Below are 21,161 nucleotides of genomic sequence, written 5' to 3'. Positions count from 1 at the left end.
CCTGTTCCGCTCTAGTCTGCCGAGCACCTGACTGGACGTGACCTCTGCCTGCAGCTCCTCCAGCGTCGCCCTCTCCTCTCAGCCCTCTCTCATCATCGCTTGGGTCGACAATTTCAACCAAGCGATCATCGAATGCTCACTTGGCGATTGTATTAATAGCCGAATCGTGTTGGATTTGGCTCTCCACCTCTTTACGCCTTCCTGATCCCATCCTAACAACTAACCAGTTCAAGCATCCCCTCTTCCCTATCTTGCAGCGCCGCAGGCCCTTCGGGTCTGTACTGTTTACTCTTTCACCCGTCTCTCTAGTACTCTCGCGTAAACGCCATGACTGAACCAGAAGATCTCGAGGAAGATCTTTTCGCCGATCTGTAAGATCATTCCTGCTCCATTCTTCGAATCCTAAGCCCGAACTTACAATTTCTCAGGTATGATGCAGATGATACGGCAAACCACGCTACTTCGACAGGCGTGGCCCCAAACCCCTCTGAGTCTCATCCATCTACCACTCACCCCCCGTCCAATGAGGCGCCACCTGCACAGGTCACGGAAAGCGTTCAAACTTCGCAAGTGAATGACGGCAGCCAGACCCAACCCACCGAAGGGACTCATCCAAACGGTGCCGAGTCTACTGATGCTGGGAAGTCCAAGGATGCGACCGCCCCTGCAGAGCCGGAGCCCCAAGGCACCGGAATTAAGGAAGATGGGTAAGTCTTGTCTATATTGCTGTTATATCTCATTCGGTGTCACTTCTTTCATCGCTGGAAAATGTCTTCTTGGCTGTGGGAACAGCGTGAGTATATGACTATTTCCAAGTCACGGATTTCATGGCTCAGTTGTTGGGTGTTCGGCTCTCGTCTTTCGGGGTGGGAAGAAATGCTGGTGTTGGCTCTTTGGTGAGCCTTTTTTTTTTTTTTTGAATCTGGTTAGGCTTCTTGAACGGAGAAGCATGGCAAAGGATGGGGCACAAAGTTGCGTCAATGGGGAGTACCGTTCCTCATTTCAAGCGCCGGGTGGTGGGAATCGCTTCGAGAAAGATGGGGACCAGACGATACCGGTATTCGCGTTTCAAGGATTAGCTTATCTGGATCCGCTTCCAAGGGAGCAATACCTGTACGCTTCCTTGTTTCAGCAGGCTCCCCTGGCTTCGAGTGGATCTAGTTGTGATGACAGGCTATGAGTGGCAACTAAAGGAGTCTTCGGATTCGACTGGCCATTTTCTATCAGATTGGAGTCGATAATATCTAGAGGTCGAAATGCCTAACTTCACGAGGCCGATGTCCCGGGCGACTATAGTACAACTGATACTATATAGCTTCTTATCGATACATCTTGATAGAGCAGAGCAGAGCAGAGCAGGAATTAGACATTTCGGCTGTCTGGGAAAAATGAAGAATATCGAACAAGCTTTACCTAGCTACGGACTATTAGAGAGACCGCGACCCTCAGTCGAGAAGAAGACAAAACAAAAAAAGAAAAAAAGAAACATCCACTCTGTCACAATTGCAGCTACCAACTCAGAAAAAGCTGCGAAGGCAGTGATTCATATCAGTCGTGCTTCGTGCCAGTCCTGCAACTGCAGCTATTATCGTCGATGGGTTCAGTCTTGTCATGTCAGTCCACTTCGTAAATCGGTGGATTTGGCTAGAAGCATTTGCTTGCGCCCCCGTCCATTGTGGGATGCATCCACCCGTTTCACGACGATTATTCTTAATGGAACCGACCTGGCAAAGCCTCGAAAGGAAGTACGATTGCAGGCGACTTTTTTTTTTCGAACGTCTGGTTCGGCAAGAAACGACCCATCACTGCCACTGCCACTGGCTTCAGTCTCTGGATATGACATATTCCGCATTGCTCCCTAGAGCTAGAGCCGCACTTTCTTGACGTGCCAGTACACCCATTTTGAGCCTACAACAAAGCAAATCGGATACTGAGGCGCCCCGCTGTTCCTTCAAGAGAAGACATTCCAATCATGAACCTGGATCGAAATATCTTCCATTTCCAGCTCCTTTTTCTTGTTACCTTCATAATAAGATACACGAATGATGAAAGTTTGAGACTTAGCTAATGGATGTCTTATATAGGAAAATGTTCATTGGTGGACTAAACTGGGAAACTACAGACCGTATGAATGAACCTGTCTCGATGTGCTTAACAGGATGCATTCTAACATCTCAATCTAATAGAGTCACTCAGAGATTATTTTTCACAGTTTGGCGAGGTCCAAGAATGTACCGTGATGCGGGATGCCGCTACAGGAAGATCCAGAGGCTTCGGATTCCTCACTTTCAAAGATCCAAAGACTGTCAACACAGTGATGGTCAAGGAGCACTACTTGGACGGGAAAATTGTAAGACCCTCTCCTGCCCGCAATACCCCATTTCCAGAATCCAGAGGATTTTTAGCTCACATAGTACCAAGATTGACCCCAAACGTGCCATCCCTCGCGACGAGCAAGAGAAAACCAGCAAGATATTCGTTGGCGGTGTCAGCCAGGAAGCCACTGAGCAGGACTTTAAACAGTTCTTTATGCAGTTTGGACGTGTTATCGATGCAACCCTGATGATTGACAAGGACACTGGGCGCCCCCGAGGATTCGGATTTGTGACGTTTGACAGCGAAGCTGCCGTTGAAGCTTGTCTCTCCCGGCCCTTGGAAATTTTGGGAAAGCCCATTGAAGTCAAGAAAGCCCAACCAAGAAGTAATATGCGTGACGAAGAGGACCGAAGAGGCCGCCGTGGAAGGGTAGATACCCATGCTGGCGACAATAGTCAACAACAACAAACAGCGCAGGGTCAAGCTGGACTGGCCGGCGGGATCACGCCTCAGATGATGGCTCAATACTGGCAGCGGATGCAGCAGTATTTTGCCCTAATGCAACAACAGATGGCGGTTGCGGCAGCCAGTCAAGGTCAAGCCATGGGCGCAATGGGCATGGGGATGAATCCAGCGCTGATGCAGCAAATGCAGCAAATGCAGCAGATGAAACAGATGCAGATGGGTGGTGGTCAACAGCAAGGGCATTCCCCGAGCCCTGGTCCGCAAGGTATGCAAAACATGATGAATCCCGCCATGATGCAACAGATGCAGCAAATGCAGCAGATGCAACAAATGCAGAATCAAGGTCAGGGAGGTAACATGGGTGGCATGGGGGGACAGATGGGGGGAGGCATCGGTGGCGGATTCACGGGTGCGCGCGGCGGTCCAGGATACAATGCTCAGGAACAGATCGCCTTTGAGCAGCAGAAGTATGAGCAGCAACAGGCACGCCGGGCGATGGAGAACCGAGGATTCTCCCCTTATCAGCAAGGCGGCCCTACTTCCTGGGAAGGCATGTACGACGAAGTGCCGCAGCCCAACATCCCCACGGGCCCTCAAGGGATGGGGCGTGCCGGAGGCATGGGACGTGGTATGGGTCAGAACCAGAACAAGCCAACCGGTCCTCAACAGAATAAAGGCACGACTCCTCAGCCGATGAGCGCCGCCCCTGCGAACGCTCCCACAGGACCGAAGAATGCCGGCAAGCCGGGAGCAAACTACCGAGGCGGAGGCCGTGGAGGAGGACATCGAGGCTTCCATCCTTACGCGAGGTAGACACAGACACGGGGATATCCCTTTTTTTCTCTAATCAAGCGAGTTCAGTTCAGTTCTTGTACTGTACCTCCGAATGCTTCCCTCTCCCTTCGAATACCACCAGAGAGAGGTTGACCAATTTGTATGTGCGATATGAACCCTAAACAACGGCGTGGAAAGTCTTATTATTATGCTTATGCTTTCTCCTTTCCCTCCCGTTTCGTTTCCCATCTGGAAAAAACAATCTTATCTTTATCTCTCATCTTCCCTTTCTTTCTCTTCTTGCATTGCTTGTCTTGTCTGTCTGTCTCATGAACGAACGGGGCACAAATGCTCAACTCATTATTAGGCAGGAACTAGGCAGATGGGTCTCTATCTATGTATGTATGTACCTCGAGAATGGATGATGTGTGGGCCACAGGTGGATTGATGAATGACGATGAATCGATCAATAAATGAATGGGGCAGCACAAGGAGAAGAGAGGAGAGGAGAGAGAGAGAGCTTACAGTAGATGGTTCACTAAGTTGCTTGATGTGATTATTACCCAATATCGAATAACAGATAGTTATACCGGAAGAGATCTTTTTTTTTCTTTCAGTTCCCTTCTTCTTTCTCTCTTCTTTTTACTTCCAGTTAATAGGTGGCTGACGGTCAGCTGACTAGGTGTGATTTCTGAGACTGACTGACTGACTGACCCCTTGTCCCTGTAAGACCTTCTTGCCTACTTACTCCTTATCTGTTATCTCGAAAGACAGGACACTACGTATCTATCTACCCTATTATATAGTAGAAAACTTTTCTTGCATCAGCCAGATAACTCAGCACTTGTTGTCATGCCTGACTAAGCATATACCATCTTCCCACCCCTAATAATTAGCAAGAGGCGAGTTCTATAGTAGTTGACAAAGGGATTAGATTACATATTGGTAAGTGTCAGCACCTAGGAGTCCGGTAGTGGTGATCTCACTCGTAACCAAGCAAGTACCCGAGACGAAGGAGACAGAGGCTGATCAATCATGTTGGTTTTTGGGCTTAAAATCTTGATATTTCCTTGATCTTTTCTAATCATCGTCGTTTCTTCATGTCATACTAGGGGTTCTAGTCTAATCAAAATTCAATCGTTTTATCATCTTCGTCGACAGTAAGGAATCATATTTTGTCAAGGTAGATACATATATATATACATCACTGAAGAAAACACATAGCAGTGAGAAAGACACATATTTTGAGAAACACAGCGAAGAATATATATAGGTAGGAAGCCTACCTGGAAAGGAGACAAATATATATACAGTACATAGGTAGGTCTGGGGACCAAACGTCCCTGGCATAAATAAACCAAGTATTTTCTCTTCAGGCAGTCCAGCGAAGCAACACCCACAAATAAGGCTTGTGGCTTTAATAAAAAACAATGGGAGGAAAAAAGTGACTCGTCCCAAGATGGTAATTGATAATTGGTAATTAGATATTATCCACTGTAATTCCGTCGAGCCATATCACGCTGGCAACTAGTCAATCATAATTACATCAGGATCTGCCGGCTTGTCGGGCGCCTGTGAAGTATTCGCATTCGTGCCCGCCGCTCTCCCCGAAGCATCGACAGATGTTGATCCACCAGGCCCCTTCGTCTCTGTCTGTCCCGCCTCGCCATCTTTTCCATTCCTACTGGAAGCTGCAGGTGCAACGTCGGCGAAGCACGAGTCTAGCTCCGTGATCAGATTTCCAACTTTATCTGCGTCCGCTACGGCCCCGTTCCCAAGGCCCTGCCACCCGTCGCGTTTAGCGTCATAAATCCTTTCTTGTAACTTGCCTACGATAACTTCCTCTTCTTCACGTTTCTCTCGTGATGAGCTGACGTCCTTCAATACCCATATCATGCCGTCCCGGCGGTATCCGGCTGTGAGAAGAAACCGGAAGCGTAGGCCAGAGTAACGGAATTGATAGGTTTTCGCACCACGCGCAGAGACCTGTACCGTCAGTGACGGATTGCATGACTGCGTGACAAGGCGATCCAACGCTCGTAACAGCGGAAGTGTGAAGGTGAGAAGCCGAATCACCGAATCAATACCGGCGTAAGAGTCGTCTTGATTCAGGATTGCTGCAAGAGATTGTCTTATTCGGCTATGAGGGTTCGACTCGGCAAAAGAAATGTCGAGGCGCAGGCGGAAAAGCGACGTGGTCTCTAAGCGAAGGGCGGAAGGGTCCAGATCGGCAAGAGAGTCCGGCCCGGAAAGCTGGATGACGATGTTGGCGCCGAGGTCCTGTTCCGGCTCGTAAACAAAGGAGAGCCGTGAAAGAGATAATGACCGTATTTTGACCTTGTTCCGCCGAAGGGATTCGAAAACGGAAAGGACAATTTCAAGCCGCTGCACACGCTCGCAGAGCTCAGCAATAACAGGCTGGCCAGCCGTAACCAAGAAGCGGATAGCAAAGCCTGATCCTTTCCGCTGGAGAATCACTGAGTCATCCAATTTCCAGGTACGGAGACCGAGATTCCTCAATGGAGTATGGAAACGGCCATACGCTACGACGATGACAGCTTCCGCTCGAGGATCGAATCCGTGGTAGGAAAGGCAGATCGTTTCTTTCACATATGACTTCTTCCTGATTCCTGCAGGCGGGTGAATCCGGAGCGCTTCTGGCAGCTTGGAGATGTCAAAACGAATAGATAGATGAGGTACTTCGAGGTTCCGTCCAAGTTGTAGCTTTTGCACAGCCGGGAACGAATGCAAAGAACGCAAATCTGCCAACCAAGACGCATTGGCATGCATCGAGATAATGCCGGCCAATGAATGTTCAAGATTTGCAAAGAAGGAGTAGGTAAGCCGTTTGCGTGCAGTAACCAGGTTCCCGGTCACAACGCGAGTAGATTGTATCAGAAAGCCTTCTGATGAAGCTGAACTGTATGGGGGCAAGTTGGAGCTTGGCGATGGCCGGGGTTTCAAGTGCAGAACCCACCAATCATCACCACTCAGACTGGTTGTCGCAGCCACAATCCAACCGGGTTGCCAGAGACGATGCCGGAAAAAGGAAGCCCGCAGAATATTTGACGGGAATAGGCGTCGAATGTCGACTTTGAGTTTCCGATGGTCGACGATTTCCCACCCTAACATCTTCGCATTCGCTTCGATCTCTTCCATCGCTGCGATACATCGGAGCCGGGAAATCCTCGTGACAAGGTCATGATCCACATTGCGATCCTTTTCGAGAAGACTTAACGGTGTGGGGGTCGTCCGCAGGCATATGTTTCCTGACACAGGTTCCACAGAAGCACAGAGATACCGAGACCTCGTTAGCTGGACATTGAGATGACAGTCTCCTGGCTCGATGGTCGACAGCTGGGCCCTGAGGGAGAGCGAGCGAGTCGCAAATAAGGCCTCCGCGCTGAATCTAGCATACGCCGAGCGGAGCCAGTGAGAGATGTGGAGGGCAATTGCGCTACGCAAAATTGACTCCATCGAGAGAGTCTCTGTATCGAAGCTGATATCCGCGGAATCCACTTCCTTGTTTTCCCGTATCCAACGCAGACCCAAATGTGGTACCCGTGGAGCTCGCTGGCCTGCAGAGGTTTTCTGACGACCACTCCTAATGCCGATCTCCAACCAGCTCTTCGATCCGGGTTTGTTCACCCAATACTGTACCACTAATGTGCGGTGTATTAATTCAACGCGCAAGGAATCAGACCACTGGCCCCGCGAGAGCTCCACTGCTTGTCTGAAAAGAATGTTGATCTTGTTCGAGAGAACCAGGTTGTGTACGAAGTCGAAGCAACCCGCCAGGCCTTCTGTCCTTAGAATGTTGTTGATCCGCATGTCTAGCTCGTTGAAGAAGCGACCTTTGGGAATAGGAGAGGACGGAGAGAAAAGGAAGCGAATATCAATGAAATAAAATTGAGAATGAGGGTCTTCTTCCGCGATGGAGAGATCAATTTCGAATTCTCCAGGGACAAAGAAGGTCACCCGGCCATCATGGACCTGGTAGGTATGAAATGAAGCCGGAACGGAATCATGTAACAACAGCCGTGTGCTGATGATCCGATTAATTTTTCGCAAGGTCCGGAGCAAGCGCCTTGCGGTGAGGGGTTTCGGGGGCTTATACCCAAGCTAAAAGAAGGGAGTTAGCATGGATCCATGTGTGTGCAGCAAAAAGGGGAGAAACTGACATCTGGCATACTGGAGACTCTCCCCGTCGACAAAACCTCTAGCGCGGTTTCCAGATCTGGGTTTGCGACCTGAGCCCTCACCAAGTCTCGTTTCATATCAGCTACTCGCTGGATGGCTGCGTTGTAGGCCATGTGCCGTGTGCGGATGAAGCCTTGGATGTCGATCAGCTTGCTTACATCGGCCGCTTGCCGACTCCACTGGGAAAGAACGAGTAGCTTGATAAATTCGGCTCGTTTTGCCTGCGCGAATTCTAGAAGCCGGAGCTTCTTCTGCACATTCTCTGTAGACTGATTCCCCGATGTTTTGCCGTTCGTAAGAGCCAATTGAGGTGTCTGCTGCTGGGTCGATACCTGAATCTCCGCCAGCTCTGTGATCAGATCGGAGAGATCATTCCAACACTGCTGAACGGCTCTATTCACCAGCTGGCCGTAGGGGAAAAAGCCCTGGGTGATGTGTGGCAGCTCCGGAGGCGGCTGCCTCATTTCCTGAGCTGACGCCTCGGCTCTGGCCATTTTCTGTGGATGATCATTCGTCATATTCACATGTCGATGGGGAAGACCAGGTTCCTTGGAAGAGCCATTCAAATACCTCGAGGCTCTTTCTGAACCCGCCAGCGCGCCATTGCTTTCGGTTGCGCGCACCGAATTTGGTTCCCCATTGTTGTCGTGAAGGCTATGGGGGCTCGTCCAACGTCTGGATCCGCTATCACCGGCATCTTCCATGACGATACCAGGCATAACTGGGTCCGGCCTGTTGGATACGGCCTTGTTATCAACTCGCACCCTCCTTTCGTTTCACTGTCGCACACGCTACCCCCTTCCAAACAATCTGTGTGTTGAGGGTCGTTTTGAGTCCGTGCAGACTGCGGTTGAGAGACGGAAGGAGGCTTCTATATGAAGTCAAAGGTATATGCAGCGGTTACATGACATTCAGGAGGATGATGCCCTGTATGCCAACAGCCCCGGCGGCATTGGAAAAGTCGAAGATATGTCGTGGTCAGAGCAAAGGAACCGGCCCGTCAGAGATGGTCAGGGATGGTCTCCCAATCGCGCGCAAAGAAGAATGGCCGTCAAAAGGGATAAGAAAAGGATTTGTTCGGACTCGCGACGAGGAACTGGCGGCCGGTTTGCGCCCCGTCGGAAGATGAGCGACGAGACGCAACAGCGTTTGAAAACGACAAAGGCCGGAAAGACTGTGGGGCGGATCTGGTTTAGATAGAATGGAAGGATAGAGAGTGTAGGCGAAGGTAGAAGGGAAACACTGATGCGAGACTGGTATCAGGGAAAACGAAGGTAGGTCTAGCGGGTCAGTTGATAGACTCCGAATGGGCAAAGACCCTCAAGGGAATGTCATGAAACGAACACAGTCCAGAGAAGGCTCTCCGGCTGGTCTAGCGCTGCGACACAGCTGCTTTTCTTTGTATGAATGACGACACGGGACTGCCGCCAATACAGGCCAGACGGAAGAACAATAATAGGCAAGTCACCTGAAGATTGATTGAGAGATGGCCCGGGCGGTGATAACGCAGGTGCTGCGTGCACGGGGTCGTGATTGATGGCCTGAGGGCCTCAGGCATCAAGGAGTCCAAGCACCTGCACCTGCAGACGGCAGTAATGATTTCTCTGGAGATAGGTACGGAGTACGGAGCACTACGGAGTAGACCGTACCGGAGTCGTAGACTCGCTGAAGGAATCGTAGACGACCAGAGAGGAACGTGCGGGGGAATCCGTCATCGACTCGTCTTGCACTTGAACTCTTTTAAGCCCCCTGCTGGCCCGATCAACGCGACTGGAGGATCCGTTTAACTTAGCGTGCAACTAATGCGCATCGGGGCCGATCCCGTGCAACAACGTAACACCGCAGTAATAAATAAGAGCCTGTACTTCCTTCTCGACAGCCCCAATCCAGCACACGTCTCCTGCTTTTACTTTATACGATGGAGCTCAATTCCTCTTCCAGGCGGATCTTTTGACGGTCCACTAGCTTCTCGAAAGAACTGAGAACGCCTTTTTTTTTTGGATAGCCAGAGCTCTATACAGAGCTCCTAGCAAGCTACATCGATTCTATCTATCCGAAACCGCGCCTGGGATACGCACAGACATATATACCTTCGTCCGCTCTGTTCGCCCGGATAACGATGTGGATTGCTATTTAAGGGAAGAAGCTCAATAAATAAGATAAAATGTCGGAGGACGAGTCTCTCCTCCCTCCGCAATACCCAGGCGACGATACCCGACCGACAAGCAAGAAAGAGTTGGCGGGATGGTACAGCTATGGCTGGGCAGCGGAGGTGTTCACGGTGTGCGCCATGGGTATGGAATCCTCCTTCAGCGTCGGGTCTGTGTCGCACGAAGATTGCGCTTGACTGACAAAACGCCTGTCTCTCCTTTGGATGTCCTTCAGGATCTTTTCTCCCTATGACTCTGGAGCAGATGGCTCGGGATCGAGGTTTTCTCGCATCCGACAAGACCACTCCATGTAGCTCCGGTTGGGGTGCTTCACACGCGTCCATCGTTCGTCTAGCTTCGCGCGGTCCCGAGTCGAGTCAATGCGTTGTCTATGTCCTTGGCTTTGAAATCAATACTGCGAGCTTTGCCATGTATACATTCTCCGTGAGCGTCTTGTTACAGGCACTACTCATCATCTCCATGTCTGGAGCGGCCGACCATGGCAGTTATCGCAAAATGCTCTTGGTCGTATTCGCGTGCGTGGGCTCTGTTTCGACGATGCTGTTTCTCGCCGTGAAGCCTGAAGTATATCTTCTCGGAGCGCTTTTGGCAATCATTGCGAACACATGTTTTGGAGCGTCGTTTGTTCTGTTGAACTCATTTCTACCAGTCCTTGTCCGCCATCATCCGGCTGTGTTGGATGCAGAAGTCGAGGCAGCCTCCGCTGGTGCGCATGTCGCTGAAGAAGGCTCGCAATCATATAACGAGACTGATGATTTCGACTCTGCCTTGGATCCCGATGTCCATTCTCCGTTACTTCAATCACGCCGTGATTCGAATAATAGAGCAGAAACTCCTGGTGCTGCGGTGCACCCTGGATCCGTTTCCGCGTTGCAACTGTCGACCCGGATCTCATCGAATGGCATGGGTATAGGGTACATTGGATCCGTCCTCTTGCAGATCATATGTATAGTTGTAGTCATGGCGACCCATCAGACCACGTTCTCATTGCGGCTTGTTCTTTTCTTGATCGGATTGTGGTGGTTTGTTTTCACAATCCCGGCAATTCTGTGGTTAAGACCCCGGCCAGGCCCTCCTCTTCCCTTTACGAGCTCTGGCAAGCGTCGTCGCACATGGTTGGGCTACATGGCCTATGCTTGGAAATCGCTTGGCAAGACGATTGTTCGCGCTCGTCGTCTCAAAGACGTTGGCCTCTTTCTCGCAGCGTGGTTTCTTCTGAGTGATGGGATCGCTACCGTGAGTGGAACGGCTGTCCTCTTTGCCAAAACCCAGCTTGAGATGAAACCCGCCGCGCTGGGGCTGATCAGTGTGATTGGAACAATTTCTGGTGTCTGCGGCGCATTCTCGTGGAGTTATATCTCCCGCTTGCTGAATCTCCGCGCGACGCACACTATCATCGCCTGCATCTGTCTCTTCGAGCTCGTCCCATTGTACGGTCTGCTGGGATTTGTTCCCGCTGTTCGGGATTTGGGTTTTCTTGGTCTGCAGAACCCCTGGGAGATGTTCCCGTTAAGCGCTATTTTTGGCCTTGTTATGGGTGGCTTGTCCTCGTACTGTCGAAGTTTCTTTGGGGAGTTGATCCCCCCGGGTTATGAGACGGCGTTCTACGCCTTATATGCCATCACGGACAAAGGCTCGAGCGTGTTTGGACCCGCGATTGTTGGAGTCATTACCGACCGTTATGGCGAAATCCGGCCCGCATTTGCCTTTCTCGCCATCTTGGTCTTCTGTCCTCTACCTTTAATGCTCCTCGTAGATGTGGATCGAGGTAAACGCGACGCCCTGGCCCTCGCAGCTGAGCTGGAAGGCCGACCGAAAGGGAACAGACCTGGGTATGAAACCCTTCCTACTATCCAGCTCATAGACGAGGAGAGAGAGGGCCTGCCGGTAGATGAGGTAGGAACGAGTCATGAGGGAATGGGTCCAGACTCGACTTATGCCTCGGAGTAACAATGAAGGTCTATTGTTCCTATGAGCCGTTGGCATCCTGCCATCACCGTAAAGCTTGAGTTACCATCTTGCTGTTAGGAAAATGCAAAATTTACTTACACAACTGTGTCAGCTCGAATATACTTGTTGGCTAGCTTCCACGTGTTTCTTAACATACTGCTATTGTGCAGGTTGCGATTCATTCCCCACTTATAGTCCTGTCATTATATACTTGCCTAGGTGCTCTGTGAGTTACGAGATTCTGGAATGTCAGTATCAATATTAATGACAATGGTTGCCACCGGGACCACTGGGTGTTACCAAGCTGTTGGGGTGTGGGGAACCGCTTGCAAGTGAATGATAGCAATAATAATAGTCATTCCGTTAAACTTAATTAACCCCGGGGTGCCTGTAAGTTGGATGGATGCACGGTAGCTATACTACTACTGGCAAGTTTTCTATTACAGTAGTACATGGGCCTTCTATTGATAAGACGCAACACAGGAGTATATGGCATGGCAAGGACTCGTGTCAGACATCAAGGCTGACAGGGGTGTTCCGATCCTTCATTTCTGTTTTACCGGGAAGAAGCCAGATTTCATCCCCTTGAATGCCAAATGTCCAACATAACATTCTGAATGGCCTAAATAATCAAGAAAGGTGCATGGATAAGAACAGGATTTAGTAATCAGATGCCTATCCCCGAATTGGCCACTGGAGCACTCCCTTGCAGCTGTGAGTGGGCGATCAGTGGTCCCAGCTTGACGCCAAGCCAGCCCCGGCCCCCTGTCAGCTTGCCCGTACTACGCCGTAATCTGTACGGAGAGTAAAGAACAAACTGGCCTCATCGCGCGCCGCTTAATTGCGCTCCCTGCCTTGATTTCTCTTCGTTCCTCTTTACTTTTTCATTCCTTTCATGGTTTACTCTCTTGAAAGGACTGAAGTCTCCTTTACCTTTCTTTCTGGTCCTTAGCGCTCGTACCCGAATTACGCGGAGAGCGCCCTTCTCCCTACTGGGAGCTATAGTTCCGACCCTCTATTGATTCGATCGTTTTGCGGCTTCTTCCAAACAGACGATTCTTTTCTTCGCCATGCGGTCTTTTGCTTCGCTGGCTTTGGGCCTCCTGGGTGCCACTGCAGTGGCCTCAGCTGCCGACACAGAATCCGACGTCCTGTCTCTGAATAAAGACACGTTCGCCGATTTCATCAAGGAGCATGATCTGGTCCTTGCCGAGTTTTTCGCTCCTTGGTGTGGTCATTGCAAGGCCCTCGCCCCCGAATACGAAGTTGCTGCGACCGAGTTGAAGGAGAAGAACATCCCGCTCGTCAAGGTCGACTGTACAGAGGAGGCCGATCTCTGCCGGGACTATGGTGTCGAGGGCTATCCCACCCTGAAAATCTTCCGTGGCCTGGACTCCATTAAGCCCTATTCCGGTGCTCGTAAATCCGGAGCGTAAGTCGAATCTTCATGGGCTCGACGGGAATTGCTTGCTAACGATTTACAGCATTGTGTCGTACATGATCAAGCAGTCTCTCCCCGCAGTCTCCTCTGTGTCTGAGGAGAACCTCGAAGAGTTCAAGACCATGGACAAAGTTGTTATTATTGGATATATCTCTCCAGATGATAAGAAAGCCAACGAGACCTTCACGGCCTTGGCGGAATCACAAAGGGACACTTACCTCTTCGGTGCAAGCAACGATGCTGCCCTGGCCAAGGCAGAGGGCGTCAAGCAGCCTTCTATCGTGCTCTACAAGGATTTTGATGAGAAGAAAGCGGTCTATGATGGAAAATTCAAACAAGACGACATCCTCAGCTGGGCCAAAACCGCAAGCACACCACTGGTTGGTGAGATTGGCCCGGAGACTTACTCTGGATACATCTCGGTATGTCTAACAATTCCGTGACGAATTACTCCCTTAACTTTCAATATTTGGCACCTTGTGCCTGACTTCTGTCTTCCAGGCTGGCATCCCCTTGGCATACATCTTCGCCGAAACCCCCGAGGAACGTCAGCAGTTCGCCGCCGACTTCAAGCCCATCGCCGAGAAACACCGGGGTGCTATCAACATTGCCACTATTGATGCCAAAGCGTTCGGTGCTCATGCCGGCAACCTCAACCTGGATCCTTCGAAATTCCCTGCCTTTGCCATTCAAGACCCTCAGAAGAACCTGAAATACCCCTGGGATCAGTCCAAGGAAGTCAACGCCAAGGAAATTGCCCAGTTCGTGCAGGATGTCCTGGATGGCAAGGTTGAGCCTAGCATCAAATCCGAACCCATCCCGGAGACCCAGGAAGGTCCTGTCACCGTGGTCGTTGCGCACACCTACCAGGATCTGGTCATCAACAATGACAAGGACGTCCTTCTCGAGTTCTATGCCCCATGGTGTGGACACTGCAAGGCGTAAGTGTCGAGACCCCATTTTCAATGTTGGCTCCTATTACTCACGGTTGGAATCTAGACTCGCTCCCAAGTACGAGGAGCTCGCCAAGCTCTATGCCGACCCTGAGCTTTCCTCCAAGGTTACGGTGGCCAAGATCGACGCTACTGCGAACGACATTCCCGACTCGATCCAGGGCTTCCCTACCATCAAGATGTTCCCCGCTGGCGCCAAGGACTCCCCCATTGAGTACGCCGGATCGAGGACCGTCGAAGACCTGGCCAACTTCATCAAAGAGAAGGGCACATACAAGGTCGATGCCTTCGCTGCTGGTGCCAAGAAATCCGAGGAAGGCGGCGATGTGACCCAGCCTGCCTCCGTCCCGACCGAGACCGAAACGGCCACCCCTACCCCTACTGCAACCGAAGAAGCCAAGGAACACGATGAATTGTAAAACAGGAATATTAACACTTTACCCTTTTGAAAAACCTCTCTTGACTTGATTGAGGGTAATGTCGGTATTGGTAACGGTAACACTTGGTTTTTGAAAATATTGCAATATTGCAATGTGTGAGAGAGATTTATCTATGTATTCCGTATTCCAACTTGTTTTCGAGTATCAGTACCGACCGGTAGCTGTGACACTTAAGTAGGTATCTTGTCATGAGATTTAGTATATCATATATCATAGTCAGCTGGCCTCTGTATTTGAAAAAAGAAATACTAGCGTTGGGATTTCTTTAAAAGGATGGTTTCTACAAAAGGCAGACTACTGCATCCCAGAAAATTAAACCAGAGAGGAAACGCAGAGAAAGGATGCAGGCCCTTCAAATTGAAGACACACAACCTTGGCCTTGAGAAAGAAAGTCGTAGAAGGAAGATGAATTAGTGTGTACATACATCCATGTGATAGTACAGTTTCTTGATAAGTCACTCGACTCGAAGGTGGATTGCACGGACAAAGAAACCTTATTTTCCCACTCCAAAATACTCCGAACGACAAAAGTAATAACAACCGAAAATCACAATAGACATAGACATGAAATGGTCTTGAGCAGAAGTGAGGTTTTGTAGTCGTCAACCAAGCGAGTCATCCGACTTGAAGTCACTTCTTTTCAGATTCAGACCCTGTTTCCTTGGGCTTATCCGCAGAATTTTCCTGTTCACTTTTCAGGCTTTCTTCTACCGCAATCAAGGCTTCAAGGGCATCAAGGTCATCTTCATCAGCCAGGAGATCATTTTTGTCCGCGTTCGTCGACGCCATTTCGCCGTTTGTCTTCTCCGCGGCAGATGAAGACTGGGTGCTTATCCCACCCTGCTGGCCATTGGCAGAGACGGACGTGTCCTTTTCATCAGGGGAGGCGGTTGGACCCAGGACCGTCTTGCCCGGTGTCAGACTCCAATCGATTCTGCCATCTTCTCCATACCGTTCTGCAAGCCAGTCGTTGCATTTTTTGAAATGGCCACACGTAAACTGAAACAAGGTCAGTACGTCTTGCATCGAGATGAGGTCGAAGATCTACTTACAAATCCATTGCGCGCACTGAGCGGACTGGGATGAACGGACTGCAGGACACAGTGTCTTTCTCTGTTGATGCCTGAAACCCGTTTTCCAGCCGGAGTGCCCCATGCCAAAAAGACCACCCCATGAGTCCGGACTCTGGCCACAGTATCGATAGCCTTCTGGGTAAATCTTTCCCAGCCTTTTCCAGAGTGACTATTGGCAGCATGAGCGCGAACTGTCAAGCATGTATTGAGCATCAGGACGCCACGTTCTGCCCAAGGCGTCAGAAGTCCACCTTTCTTGGGAGGTGGCTCAAAGGACGGGTAATCATTCTTGAGGGCAATATAGATATTCTGGAGGGAAGGTGGAGCTGGCGTTGGTGGTCGCACTGAGAAACAGAGGCCATGGGCTTGGTTGTAATTGTGGTATGGATCTTGCCCAATGATCACTGCCTTGACAGTATGGAGCGGCGTATGCCGAGACCTTCGAGGGTTAGCAATTGTCAATCCACGCGCGAAAAAAAAAAAGAAATGCTGTACCAAGAATAGATTTCATTTTCTGGAGGGAAGATTGTTGCCCCCGACTCTTTCTCCTTTTTGAGGAAGCGCTTGAGAGACAGAAATTCCGGAGTCACAATCTCGTCTTTGAGGTGAGCCAACCAGCTATCATCGAGGGTCTCGATCTCCAACTTAAGCAAGTCCTTCTGTTCTGCGGTTAAAGAGGCCACCCACTTCTCCTTATTGAACCTTGATGAAAGAGTGGAGGCTTGGGCAGCATCGGTTTTTGGTTTCGGGACTCCAAAAAACGAGGTAATGCTGCTGTTGGCCTTGGGCTTCTTGCTGTCGACTGCCGGGCCGGATAGGTGGCTTGCATTACGTTTGAGGGATGTGCTAGTGCTAATAGCCATAATGGAAGGACGAAGGACGGAGCGAGCAAGACAGAACGAGACTCTGGTGGTGGTATTTCGCAGCGCAGATGAGAGACGAGATACTCCGTAGATGGCAATAGGAATAGAGCATGTAGGTAGACACACCATACACCTTGCAAGCTCAGGGAGTGGAGGCCATGAAAGTCAGGAGCACTCCACAATAAGATGACAAGCTAGAACCAGGAAATTACCAGCTAGTCATTCAGGCAGCGACCTACCTAGGTATCTCTCAGATCAGTTCTGCTGCTTGAGCGTGGAATCGGTGATCTGTTATCAGCAGTACGGAATACTCCTCTTTTTCGTGTTCCGACGCGTAGGAAGCTTGGCGCGTCTACGCGTTCCGTGGCTTGGCTTCAGACAAGCTTAGAGCCTAAATCCTTTTTTGGGAGGAGCGGCCAGGTACCCGTCCGAACCAGGTAGGCAGGCCCCTGGACCCTGGTACTTAACTGACTGGCAGTGGCAGGCACACAGGGTTACTTTGTATATCCAGCGTGTAAATCAATAGCAGTTGAATAACAGTGCAATGGAGCAGTTACTTTCTGCTTCGTTTGGCTAGGCATCTAGGCGAAAGTGCCTGATACTTAAAGGATCCCTCTTAAGCATAAGGTTGGTCTCGGCTCCAAACCAAGGCTAGTTGCCTACTCACCGCGTGGCTACCTAGGTAGCTAACCGCTGCAGTTCTCAAAAGTCCTCCAATCATACTCCGCATTCCTTCAGGCACTGCGAGGTCGGGCCTGGGTATGGAAGTTGATAGACTTATCGGGGCATTCTCATGCTGAAGTCTGAAGATTCAAGAACGTCTTCTGAAGAAACGAACGCATGCGACCGGCGCGTGATACAGACACCAAGTGGGTGCCGACCTGGACTACCAGAGTCAAATCGCCAATACTCCGTCCCAAGGGCGGGGATGGCGCCAGCCTGCTGCCGGGAACTGCTCGCACGAGCGTCCTATCAACCAATTGCAGGAGCTATGAGAGAGTCCACCCACGCCACTATCGACTTAGCTGTTAGAAAGTTGCGATTCAAGCTCGATTTAGGGCGATCGGCACGAACGCAAAACGAGTAAATAATAATGGTACTAGTGTTAGGGATTGATTTCTCGGTACGGAGCACTCCTGACTCTTCAAGCCAACATCTAAGGCTTCATTTCAATCCTACGTGTTCTTCTACAGTCAAACTCCAGCGGAGACCATTTGATATACTGTTCCAAGACTGATGAAACATGCCTTCACCAGCTTTAACAACGCAGATGTGTAAAGGCCCGATTTAACAGATTGTCTTCCACGAGTATGATGCTAACTTGAACCCTGGGACGTGCAGCTCAACTAGCGTTTTTCTGACTATTCAGTGGTCGCCGTTTCCTGTTTCGCAGGCGATATGAGTCTGTAAATGATGGTTGTACAGTTTCACATGCAATCATCGTGGTCTCAATGGAAGGAAAAACAAGAAGTGTGCGCTGGATCACTACGACTGCAACCGAGCTTGATTTCTCGCGAACGACCTTCCCAGAACTTTCGACGCCTAGACATCGCTAAGTGCGAGTTAACAACAAGAAAATGCCGGCCATACCAAGTGAGGAAGAGTGGTTGGAAGCAATGGCCAGAGCACGCGAAGAAGCAGGGCGGAAAGAAGCAGAGGGGACAGAATCAGAGAATCTAGAAGCCAACCATCCTCCCATTCACCCTGTTCCCCAATTGCAAGGTCCTTTCGAGGAGTCTATCATCGAATCCTATGATGAAGCACGAAATGATGGGATTGTGGAGATAGACGCGCAAACTCGACGCGACCAGCTGCTGGCAGACCAGGACTATGAACGCCTGTGTGGCAGACGATGGCGCCAGAAAGAGGGTGAAAGGCAAGCTGTGAATTTTAACCCTGTAATAACAAGGTAGAGAGTACTAACCATTATGGTTTGAAGATACCATCCCCTTTGGAAAATCATTGCCCAGATCACTTTCGGCATGCATCTTCTTGCCAAAGGACTGGCGAAGTCGGAATTGGATGTTATGAAAATTCTACAGTCCCATGTGGCCGAATTCGATGGGTTTATTGAGAGGACGACAGAAGATTTTGTTCTCGCCCGCAACGACATCCGGGAACGTCTGAGGTTCCTCAGGCTACCCCTTGAGAACCTTGATGTGTTTGATGGGATGCTCGAAGACCGCTGGTTTCGACACGCAGTCATCGAGGATAACGAAAGGCTCGAACATATTATCGAACGGACCGCAGCAGCCATGAACGATTCCTTCAAAGACATAAAAAAGGGCATCGACTCCGTCCACGCGCTTCGGAATTATCTCGAGGAATTGGGAAAGGAGTGGGTTAACCGACCTCGCAATCTTGACGCCGTGTACGAAGCAATGATCGGGAATGTAGATGGGTGGGACCGAGAATTCGATAGGCTCCAGAAGAAAGGGTATAGTCTTGCGTTCTCCCTGGCTCAGCTGAGCAAGACGGTCTCGGAGATGCAGCGGCGGGTGGGTGTGGCTAGTAGAAAGAGTGTGGTTCGTGAAAAAGCACCATTGCTGGAACGATATCAGTTCTGACGTTGAGACAGATCTTCCACACCACAAACGCCAGCAGTAAATCGCGAGCTAGATCTCATGCCTTTCGAAAGCTGTCGGGTGCAACATCGAAGCGTCCAGTTACAGAAAAGCCCCTTCCTAGTTATCCCACAAACCCGAATCCTGTCATTGCAGAGGCTGTCCCGGCGCAAGTTCTGGCAGAGAAGTTGCGACCTGAGTTTCCAGCTGCCACAGATGATGCAGTTCCGACTCGCTCAAGATCTCTCAGCGACACTAGCCACCGACGTAGGGCTTCTGTCGAGTCTCCGTCTCTCTCTCCGAAGACTACGACAGCATTGGGAAGTCGAGCTACCAAGATTGCAAGGGAGAATTCTTATCATGACGATATGCCGAGACCGGTGTCTGCGCCTTCTGTGTCACACGAAGCTGGCGGGCATTCGCCAGGCGAATTGGAAACGAATCTGGCGCAAGGAAAATCGCCTTTCAGAATGGCTTTAGAGCCATTTGTTCAACTTGAGAAAAGAAAATTTTCGGCATCAACAACTCGAGAGGATAGACAAGCTAAAGCGTTACACCGGTCCAAGTCAATAACTTTCGGCATGTTTGGACTTTCGGGTACCAAAGAGCAAATGAGGCCACGTTCCCAATCTAACAAGAAGGGCAAACAGTTCAGAATCTTTCGTTCAAAGCCTTCAACTGATCTAGCTGGAACCACACAATGGTCCGATTTCGAGAGGAGAGAGACCAATCATTCGACCACCTCGGACCACCAGATGACATGGACCAGTGTACACGACACGTACACATTCAAACCAAACCCCAGCGACTCACCTCAATTTCCACATCTTGTCTTTGTTGTGGACGCACCCGATGAAGACCTTCTCGAGGAAGAATTGAAAGACGATAGTAGCGTGGATGGCGAGGGAGAGTCGCCATTCACGGCACTGCCATCTTTAGGGCCTCCATTGGTAAGCCTCGAGGATAATTCTACGTCTCAGACAGATGCCAGTCCACCGTCAGAGAACCCTAGCCGTTACGAGCCTACCAGTGACCTGGGCTCGGATGCTCAATTAGCTTCGTCGAAATATAGCAAGAACCGGAATTCAGAATCTTTCAGGATATCCAATCTCAGGGTATTCCCAAACCGAGGTTCAACTCTCGAACCTTCCAACTCTGGACATCATGTCATCCATCAAAATCGTCATTGGGCTGTCAAGAAGCCATCTCGATTTTCCCTCCGTTCCTCTAGGAAAGGATCAGAGGCTCAGAGCTCAGTTTCTGCTAAGTCCAGCACGTCAGATCTTCGATCTAAGTCAGGGTCGGCCGGTGTTGCGAACACAACTCAGAGTAGAATACCTTCTTCGATTGCTGAATCCCCTAGATCTGCTGCATCTTCGAAGCGACTCGAGACTGAAGGCAGCAGAGAAAGACTTGGACTTGGGATCAGTATCGGCATCGGTGGTGATCCCGATGATCTCTACGGCCCTGCGAGTCCGCCACCCCCAGGTCCCGGTGGTAGAGTCATGGTGTCCCCAAATTACGGGGCCAAAAGTGCTTTAAAGGGCGGGAAACACACCAAATTCCGTCTTTTATCACCCAAGCGGAGTCTGAAAAGGTTACTACGTGGCGCATCATCAAAGGAAACAACCTACGCCAACACCAATACGACAAACAGTGGAATTCAGCCCCGCCATGTCGACCGGACGGCCAAACCTTTGAAGATCAGAGTCGCTGGTGGATCTACGAATGACATTGACGATAAAAAGTTCTATTATCACGGTATGGGGAAGGATGGCACCTGGGTCACACGAATACGATAATCAAGCCGATGAGGCTGAATGGCCGGATTGTCCCTCTCATTCCCTTCCCAGGTTACTGCCACGCTTTGTGGATTATCTTTGGATAAATAAATACTCTGTCCATACTGTAGAAAAATATACATGTGAAATCACACCAGCCAAAAAGCCCC

At 50.2% G+C, this 21,161-nt stretch overlaps 6 protein-coding genes across 6 annotated transcripts; 4 read left to right on the top strand and 2 right to left on the bottom strand.

The window, feature by feature from the left end:
• Positions 1-327: 327 nt before the first annotated feature.
• VTN77DRAFT_9932 (uncharacterized protein) lies at positions 328-3,594 on the top strand (the record flags this gene model as incomplete). The annotated part of the gene is made up of 5 exons (XM_069426593.1): positions 328-371; positions 429-707; positions 2,085-2,125; positions 2,187-2,350; positions 2,422-3,594. 5 exons carry the CDS (start codon positions 328-330, stop codon positions 3,592-3,594), a joined length of 1,701 nt encoding a protein of 566 aa, XP_069273527.1.
• Positions 3,595-5,082: 1,488 nt separating this feature from the next.
• Positions 5,083-8,474, bottom strand: VTN77DRAFT_9931 (uncharacterized protein; the record flags this gene model as incomplete). Its single annotated transcript, XM_069426592.1, has 2 exons — positions 5,083-7,677; positions 7,737-8,474. The coding sequence occupies 2 exons, from the start codon at positions 8,472-8,474 to the stop codon at positions 5,083-5,085; spliced, it is 3,333 nt and encodes a 1,110-aa protein (XP_069273526.1).
• Positions 8,475-9,919: 1,445 nt separating this feature from the next.
• VTN77DRAFT_9930 (uncharacterized protein) lies at positions 9,920-11,876 on the top strand (the record flags this gene model as incomplete). The annotated part of the gene is made up of 2 exons (XM_069426591.1): positions 9,920-10,049; positions 10,141-11,876. The coding sequence occupies 2 exons, from the start codon at positions 9,920-9,922 to the stop codon at positions 11,874-11,876; spliced, it is 1,866 nt and encodes a 621-aa protein (XP_069273525.1).
• Positions 11,877-12,946: 1,070 nt separating this feature from the next.
• On the top strand, positions 12,947-14,689 carry VTN77DRAFT_9929 (uncharacterized protein; the record flags this gene model as incomplete). The annotated part of the gene is made up of 4 exons (XM_069426589.1): positions 12,947-13,308; positions 13,361-13,739; positions 13,819-14,258; positions 14,317-14,689. 4 exons carry the CDS (start codon positions 12,947-12,949, stop codon positions 14,687-14,689), a joined length of 1,554 nt encoding a protein of 517 aa, XP_069273524.1.
• A 651-nt stretch (positions 14,690-15,340) lies between these two features.
• On the bottom strand, positions 15,341-16,646 carry VTN77DRAFT_9928 (uncharacterized protein; the record flags this gene model as incomplete). Its single annotated transcript, XM_069426588.1, has 3 exons — positions 15,341-15,709; positions 15,763-16,222; positions 16,279-16,646. 3 exons carry the CDS (start codon positions 16,644-16,646, stop codon positions 15,341-15,343), a joined length of 1,197 nt encoding a protein of 398 aa, XP_069273523.1.
• A 1,577-nt stretch (positions 16,647-18,223) lies between these two features.
• Positions 18,224-21,012, top strand: VTN77DRAFT_9927 (uncharacterized protein; the record flags this gene model as incomplete). The annotated part of the gene is made up of 3 exons (XM_069426587.1): positions 18,224-18,522; positions 18,586-19,171; positions 19,225-21,012. The coding sequence occupies 3 exons, from the start codon at positions 18,224-18,226 to the stop codon at positions 21,010-21,012; spliced, it is 2,673 nt and encodes an 890-aa protein (XP_069273522.1).
• Positions 21,013-21,161: the final 149 nt, after the last annotated feature.

This window comes from Rasamsonia byssochlamydoides (genome assembly GCF_041956645.1).
Source record: "Rasamsonia byssochlamydoides strain NRRL 3658 unplaced genomic scaffold VTN77scaffold_99, whole genome shotgun sequence".
NCBI classification, from domain to species: Eukaryota; Fungi; Ascomycota; class Eurotiomycetes; order Eurotiales; family Trichocomaceae; genus Rasamsonia; species Rasamsonia byssochlamydoides.
The sequence above is the reverse complement of the archived record's forward strand: the minus strand, read 5'-3'. Positions and strand labels throughout refer to the sequence as shown.